At 64.9% G+C, this 7754-nt stretch overlaps 1 protein-coding gene across 1 annotated transcript; it reads left to right on the top strand.

Annotated features, from left to right (window-relative positions):
- Nucleotides 1-222: 222 nt before the first annotated feature.
- On the top strand, nt 223-7553 carry ECEL1 (endothelin converting enzyme like 1). Its single transcript, XM_026490060.4, has 17 exons — nt 223-1080; nt 1685-1753; nt 1859-1969; nt 2047-2139; nt 2311-2435; nt 3102-3324; nt 3797-3895; nt 4134-4208; nt 4405-4502; nt 4734-4792; nt 4868-4919; nt 5486-5553; nt 5737-5861; nt 6151-6216; nt 6597-6692; nt 6922-6998; nt 7132-7553. Exons 1-17 carry the CDS (start codon nt 292-294, stop codon nt 7229-7231), a joined length of 2325 nt encoding a protein of 774 aa, XP_026345845.1. The 5' UTR covers nt 223-291; the 3' UTR covers nt 7232-7553.
- The last annotated feature ends 201 nt before the right edge of the window (nt 7554-7754 follow it).

Genomic DNA, 7754 nt, shown 5'->3' with positions numbered 1-7754 from the left:
TGGCCACTCTGAGCCTTCCCTTTTCCTCATTCTCAGAGTGGATGAGGGAGGCCGGGACTCAGGGCCGTTCCCTGTTGAAGACACGGAGTGGCCTCCAGCCTCTGGACCTAGGCCTGTGCCCCTCCTCGTCGTGCTGGTGGGCCCCGTCGGGCCCCAGTGCCTCACTGAACCTGAGTCTACCCTTCCCGCAGCTGCGCCTGGGAGCCATGCGGAGGCTCGCCAGGAGGCCGGCGGCCCAGCTCATCCTGTAGCTGAGATCGCCAGGGGCTGCGCGGCGGTACCAGGGGCACCATGGAGACCCCATATTCGATGACGGCGCACTACGACGAGTTCCAGGAGGTCAAATACGTGAGCCGGTGCGGCACGGGAGGTGCGCGCGGGGCCTCGCTACCTCCTGGCTTCCCGCTGGGCGCGGGGCGCAGCGCCACCGGGGCCCGCGCGGGGCTGCCGCGCTGGAACCGTCGCGAGGTGTGCCTGCTGTCGGGGCTGGTGTTCGCCGCAGGCCTCTGCGCCATCCTGGCCGCCATGCTGGCGCTCAAGTACTTGGGCCCGGGCGCCGCGGGCGGCGGCGGCGGCTGCTCCGAGGGCTGCCCGGAGCGCAAGGCCTTCGCGCGCGCCGCCCGCTTCCTGGCCAACAACCTGGACGCCAGCATTGACCCATGCCAGGACTTCTACTCCTTCGCGTGCGGTGGCTGGCTGCGGCGCCACGCCATCCCCGACGACAAGCTCACCTACGGCACCATCGCGGCCATCGGCGAGCAGAACGAGGAGCGCCTGCGGCGCCTGCTGGCGCGGCCCGGGGGTGGACCGGGCGGCGCGGCCCAGCGCAAGGTGCGCGCCTTCTTCCGCTCGTGCCTCGACATGCGCGAGATCGAGCGGCTCGGCCCGCGGCCCATGCTCGAAGTCATCGAGGACTGCGGGGGCTGGGACCTGGGCGGCGCCGCCGAGCGCCCCGGGGCCGCGGCGCTCTGGGACCTCAACCGGCTGCTGTACAAGGCCCAGGGCGTGTACAGCGCCGCGGCGCTCTTCTCGCTCACCGTCAGCCTGGACGACAGGAACTCCTCGCGCTACGTCATCCGCGTGAGTGCGTCCCCCTCCCCAGTTACGGCGCCCGGCCCGGGACCGGGGGTGCCAAGGCCCTGGTCCTGCACGGGCCGCGCGTGGCCCGATGCAAGGCGACCGGTGCAGAAGGGGAGGGGAAGAGAAGGGAGGGGAGCGCATACCGGCATAGCGCGGGAGGAGGGCGCAAGTAATTTCCCTCGAGTAATTGCGGTGTTTAGTGGAGCCGCGGGAGCTGCAATTTCCCAGTCCTGTGGCAGGCCGTGAGAGCACGGAACGAGGGGTGTGCCAGTGGGCTGGGGCGAGACAGAATGCCAGGGGCCCCAACTCTCAGGCTGGGCTCCGCGAGTGCCCTTCATAGGTGGGGAAGGTGAAGGCTTACAGGAGGAAGGATGGGGGCATGGGCTACTGCCTCCCCCGTGTCTCCAGACTAGGCTGGTTAAGGGTGGGGGTTTCTCCCAGCTTCTCTGGATGGAGGGAGGGGTAATGTCTTTGTGCTCCTGGGGCTTGTGATAGTATTTATCTGGCCCATCCTCTAGCCATTTGGACAGAACATCAGTCTGTTTGCAGGAACCTGGCACGTTGACCTCTGATCTCTGACCTCTGACCCCATCCCTCTCCCCAGATTGACCAGGATGGGCTCACTCTGCCGGAGAGGACCCTGTACTTAGCTCAGGATGAGGAGAGTGAGAAGGTGCGGGGCATGGGATGGGATGGCAGGGAAGGCCGGGGGCTCCAGGAGGGATGGACTAGGGCCCAACACTGACCCCCACCCTTGAAATGTTCCCTCTTGGTGCAGATCCTGGCAGCATACCGGGTGTTCATGGAGCGCCTGCTCAGCCTGTTAGGAGCCGACGCTGTGGAGCAGAAGGCGCAGGAGATCCTGCAGCTGGAGCAGCGGCTGGCCAATGTAAGCTGGGGGACCACGTGCACCGAGGGGAGGGGACCCGGAGGCAGCACTGGGTCAACGCTCACCTCTGTCTCCAGATCACAGTGTCAGAGTACGATGACCTCAGGCGAGATGTCAGCTCCATGTACAACAAGGTGACGCTGGGGCAGTTGCAGAAGATCACCCCCCATGTGAGTGCAGCCCACGGAGATGGGGGGGCACCGATCCTGGGGCTCCCGGGCTGTCCCTTCCCCAGAGCCATGGGTTCCTGCGTCCCCCCGTGCCTCTCCTGGACTCCCTCCCGGTCCTCTGTGGTTCCTGCCACACCCAGCCCTACTGTGCTCCCCCTGCCCCCACGACAGCTGCAGTGGAAGTGGCTGCTGGACCAGATCTTCCAGGAGGACTTCTCGGAGGATGAGGAGGTGGTGCTGTTGGCCACGGACTACATGCAGCAGGTGTCCCAGCTCATCCGCTCCACACCCCGCAGGTACCGCTGCCAGTCACCCGCCCCTGCCTGCCTGCCCCTCCGGGCCCCTCCCCTGCACCCCACATCTGTCTGCTTCGTGAGCTTTGAATTCCCATTTTCGCTTCTGTCCAGTAGCCACTCTGGGGAGGCAGGTGAAGAGCACTGCAATAGGAGTCCAGATCCCCAGATTCAGACGTGGCTCTCCCCTACTCCCTGGGACCCCAGGCAGGGCTCGTGAGCTGCCTGAGCTGCAGCTTGCTCCTCCGGGGGTAGTGGGACTGAGGGAGTCCAGACCTCGGAGAGGGAAGGTGTGGCTGTAGCTCTGCGGCACCAGGGCCGCCGATGGGAGAGCCTCCCTGGTTTCTGGCCTCCTTGGGGAGGAGCAGAGGCCTCCTAAGGCCAGGCCTGAGGCAGACAGTCACCTTGAGAGCCCCATAGCAAGTTAGCCTCTGGCACTCCTCTGGGGGGGCGGAAGTGTGTCCTGCTGTGTGGGGGCCCAGCCCCTTTCCCTGCTGGGGCTCAGGCCACTCCAGGTTCCACCTCCATGTGCCCGCAATGACCCTCACTCCCGTGCGGGGGCTAGGTCTAACCCCAGGCTGGGGGGTCTGCAGGGGGTAGGGTGGTGCCCTCGGACGGCCCTGGCACGGGGGCCTGTCTGGACACCTGGCTGTCTCACCTGGCGCTCAGGATCTTGCACAACTACCTGGTGTGGCGTGTAGTGGTGGTCCTGAGTGAGCACCTGTCACCGCCGTTCCGAGACGCGCTGCACGAGCTGGCCCGTGAGATGGAGGGCAGTGACAAGCCACAGGAGCTGGCCCGTGTCTGCCTGGGCCAGGCCAACCGCCACTTTGGCATGGCGCTTGGAGCCCTCTTTGTACATGAGCACTTCTCAGCTGCCAGCAAGGCCAAGGTCAGGCTGCCCTGGGCTTGGGGGTTGGGTGCGGGTGCTGGGCTGGGCATGGAGTCCTCCCATGGCCTCGGTCTGAGAATGGGGAGCCCCACATATCCCCTTGCAGCAAGGACTCAGCCCTCTGGGGCTCCAGACTACTTCTCACCAGGTCACCTCCCCCAGGAAGCCTACCTGGTCTACCAGCCACAGGAGGGCTTCCCCCTCAGGCTTCTCCTCTGCCATGCTCAGTAGATGTGGCCTTGGGAGTACTGATCATTGCTGGGGTAGTTTGCTTTCAGACTGTGAGCTTTTTGTCGGGGGTGCGGGGCCTGGATCCCCACCTCCAAGGTCTCCCCTCAGTGCTTAGCACCAAGCCTTAGGCCGAGGAAGTGGTACTGAATTAGTAGTACCCCTCATGCTAGGAGCCGGGGAGGGGGGCCCAGAGCTAAGGCCTCCAGGGTTGACCCCTGATCCCTGACCCCTGACCCTGCAGGTACAGCAGCTTGTGGAAGACATCAAGTACATCTTGGGCCGGCGCCTGGAGGAGTTGGACTGGATGGATGCTGAGACCAAGGCAGCTGCTCGGGCCAAGGTGAAGTAGACCCTGTCCCCATTTCTCAGTTCCACAAACACTTATCGAGTGCCAACTGTATGCCAGGTTGGGGTAACAGAAGAAACAACGATGCCCCTTGTGGAGTTGGCATCACCTGGTCTGGTCTCCCCTGTTCTTGAGCCCCACCTCTGGGCTGGCCCTAGAGTTTTCCCCCTTGGGGGGTGGGGGGGCTGTCTCCTGAGGCCCTGGCCCACTCTGGCCACCGTCTCACCCGCAGCTCCAGTACATGATGGTGATGGTGGGCTACCCGGACTTCCTGCTCAAACCCGAGGCTGTGGATAAGGAGTACGAGGTGGGTCTTCCCCTGGCCCTGCCCCGACCGTCCGGCTGGGCTTCGGACCCTCGGTCAAGACCCCCAGGGAGCCCACCGTCACTGCCCAGGAGGAGGCATGGCCCTCAGCTGGTGGCCTCGGGGAGGACAATGGGGCCTGCACCATGGGTCTGGCCAGACCCCCCGCCTGCCGTTGAGCGCTGCCCGCCCCGCGCAGTTTGAGGTCCACGAGAAGACGTACTTCAAGAACATCTTGAACAGCATCCGCTTCGGCATCCAGCTGTCAGTCAAGAAGATCCGGCAGGAGGTGGACAAGTCCACGTGCGTGCCTGGCCCAGAGCTGGGGGAGTCGGGAGGGAGGTGCCGAGGGGAAAGCCTCCTTCCCAAGGCCTGCGGGCTGGTGGGGCAGACCGCGTGGGGGGCTCAGGCGTGCTCAGCCTGGGGGAGGCGCAGGACGGGGCTACAGGCTGGGCCGCTCCTTTAAGGAGCAGCGGGCTGGGAGGTGGTGGTGGGGCCTCCCTAACTGACCCCCATCTCCTTCCACAGGTGGCTGCTCCCACCACAGGCCCTGAATGCCTACTATCTACCCAACAAGAACCAGATGGGTAAGGGGGCGTGTCCCGCAAGGGGCCGGGCCTGGAGGTGGGGCAAGGCTCCTGCTGACCCCGTCCTCTCTGTAGTGTTCCCCGCAGGCATTCTGCAGCCCACGCTCTACGACCCTGACTTTCCCCAGTGAGTACCCAGCCTGGCACGAGCCAGAGCCAGCTCTGCAGTCTTGTCTGCCGGGTGCTCAGAGTGTCCTGACCCGGGCTGGGCCCAGCAGTCATGACAGCCACAGATCCTGGGTCCCTATTGTCTTATTTCAGCCTTGTTTAGAAAAATGAGTAGGGTTTTTCTTTTTTTTTCGTTCTTTCTTTTCGATGTCCTGAGTTCCCCCTTACCTGGTTTGAGGCTCCTTTAGGTGTCGTTTAGGTGTTTCAAAAGGGGAGTGACCCTAGTGATGAGGAAACAGGCCAAATCCCACTTGGGGTGCCTCAGTTTCCCTCATGTCTTCCTCCAGCCCGGTCCCCTCCCCCATCCCAGCGCTGTTAGAACTGATGTCCTAAAAAGCAGCTGCAAACGCATCATTAGCCCCTTTCACATGTTGTATGAGGACCCTGAGGCATGAGTGCCCCAAGACCGTGAGGACTCCCCGGGCCACCTTTGGCCTGATGGGGGCCTCCTGGGGCCTGGGCAACAGCATGCAGCTCCCAGAGGGCAGGTGAGGCTGGGGCCTGACGCTGCTGCCACGGGCCCAGGTCTCTGAACTATGGGGGCATCGGCACCATCATCGGACATGAGCTGACCCACGGCTACGACGACTGGGGTGAGGCCCGCGGGTGGCTGCAGGGGGTGCTGGGGGAGGGCAAGGACAGGCGGTGGGGGGGCAGGGTGGTGATGAGCTGATGGAGACCCCACAGCCCTCCTGTCCCCGTGGGCCAGTGGGCGGGTGGGGGAGGGGCCTCTGGGGCTGCGAGTCAGTCCCAGCCACTCTGCGCACGGCCCACAGGGGGCCAGTACGACCGCTCAGGCAACCTGCTGCACTGGTGGACAGAGGCCTCCTACAGCCGCTTCTTGCGCAAGGCAGAGTGCATCGTCCACCTGTACGATAATTTCACTGTCTACAACCAGCGGGTGAGACCCCCCTGCTGCCCCTGAGGCCCGGCTGCGCACAGACTAGGAGTGTGCACACCTACATGCACACACGTGTGCCCGGGTCCCTGTGCACATGCCCGGGGTCTGCATGCACACTTGAGTGCGTGACCAAGTTCACACGAACTCATGGGACATGGAGTGCAAAGGGGTCAGAGCCCCATCTAAACCCTCTGGGAAAGGGAAAGGAGGGCGGGCTGGGCCCAGGGCGGTAAGGCCTGAGGAAGCCAGTGGGCCGCAGACAGCCCCTGGCCTCTTCTCTTCTCGGCAGGTGAACGGGAAGCACACGCTTGGTGAGAACATCGCGGACATGGGTGGCCTCAAGCTGGCCTATTATGTGAGCTGCCCTTGCCTGGCCCTTCATTCCCGTGGGGGGGTGGTGGGGGCTGATGAGGATAGGCACCCCTGCCTCCCCACCCCATGGAGCTCTGGCCTGGGAGGGGCGGGGCATGTGGCTGGCACAAGGTCCACTGGAAAAGGAGGGACTCCCAGGCTGCCTTCAGGGAGAGCAGGGAGGGCTGCCTGGAGGGGTGAGGGCTGCCTGGGGTTAGCCATCCCAAGAAGGAGCACAGTTCCGGGAAGGTAGAAGGCAGGGAGCCTGGGGCTCGGCATGATGGGTGTTCTGCAGAACAGGGGTGCGTGAGGGGCTGACTGGGGGGGAGGGTAAGTCAGGTCACCACACTGGGGGCACCGCAGCTCTGCACTGTCACCCCGCAGGCCTATCAGAAGTGGGTGCGGGAGCACGGCCCGGAGCACCCGCTGCACCGGCTCAAGTACACACACAACCAGCTCTTCTTCATTGCCTTTGCCCAGGTGGGCCAGGTGGGGCCAGGTGGGAGGTGGGCAGGGGCGGGGACGCAGCCCTTTGCCTATGTCTCATCAGCCGGCCCTCAGAGGCGATGGCCCCATGGGTTCAGAGAGGGGATGAAGGCTGAGTGTGCGGCGGGGGGGGGGGGGGGGGGGGGAAGGTTGGCCGGGTTTGCTCAATGGACTCCTTGGCTTCATCTTTCCCTCTCCTCCCCTCCCCCACCACGGGGCCCAGAACTGGTGCATCAAGCGGCGGTCACAGTCCATCTACCTGCAGGTGCTGACCGACAAGCACGCACCCGAGCACTACAGGTGAGCCCGCCCGCCTGCCCTGTGCCTCACCCCTCCCTGTGTCTGGGGCCGGAGCAGGCGGGAAGGGGGAGGGGCAGCTGGGGTGTGGTGGCCGCTAGGACCCCCTCTAGGTGGGTCTCTCCTGCTGCCCCAGGGTGCTGGGCAGTGTGTCCCAGTTCGAGGAGTTTGGCCGGGCCTTCCACTGCCCCAAGGACTCGCCCATGAACCCTGCCCACAAGTGCTCCGTGTGGTGAGCCTGGCCACCCGCCCGCCCTCACTGCCCGCCCTGCACGAATCGCGTCCCTGCCAGCTGCCGGGGCAGGCATGGACCCGGCGCTGGTCTGCTCTGGGCGCCACCTGCCTTCTCAGCCCCTCCAGGACCTGGCCTTCCTGCTGTCCCTCACTTCAGGACGGGTCCGGAGCAGCCATGACGTTGGGCTCCAGGAGGGCGCGGGGTAGAGACGCCAGGGTCCCCAGGTTCGGCTCTAAGGAGCCAGATGCCCCTGGCCAGGCCGGATTGTACAGGCCCCGCCTTCACTGTGCTCTTGCCACCGAGTCTGGTCAATAAACTGCTGTGCTGTCACCTTGGTTTCCTCAGGGGCCCCTTTGTGGGGAGGCTCAGGCCCTTCGCGCAACAGCGACCCTAGAGAAGGCCTTGTCCCTTCCTGTCCCACCTCTTGGCTCCTCTGTTTTTTCCACCAACCACCTGTTCCTCCCTCCCCCGAAGTCCTGCCTAGGCTCCTGTCCAGTTCTGGGGTGCCCCCCCCGACCAGGCTG

This window comes from Ursus arctos, unplaced genomic scaffold, assembly GCF_023065955.2.
Source record: "Ursus arctos isolate Adak ecotype North America unplaced genomic scaffold, UrsArc2.0 scaffold_1, whole genome shotgun sequence".
NCBI lineage: Eukaryota > Metazoa > Chordata > Mammalia > Carnivora > Ursidae > Ursus > Ursus arctos.
This window is presented reverse-complemented; position numbering and strand designations above follow the sequence as displayed.

Bases quoted from the DNA above. Each gene is read 5' to 3' on its own strand.
- ECEL1 (XM_026490060.4), top strand. From the start codon at position 292: ATGGAGACCCCATATTCGATGACGGCGCACTACGACGAGTTCCAGGAG. The intron at 1,754-1,858 runs GTGCGGGGCATG...CTCTTGGTGCAG, and splicing joins AGGATGAGGAGAGTGAGAAG to ATCCTGGCAGCATACCGGGT. The intron at 3,896-4,133 runs GTGAAGTAGACC...TCTCACCCGCAG, and splicing joins AGGCAGCTGCTCGGGCCAAG to CTCCAGTACATGATGGTGAT.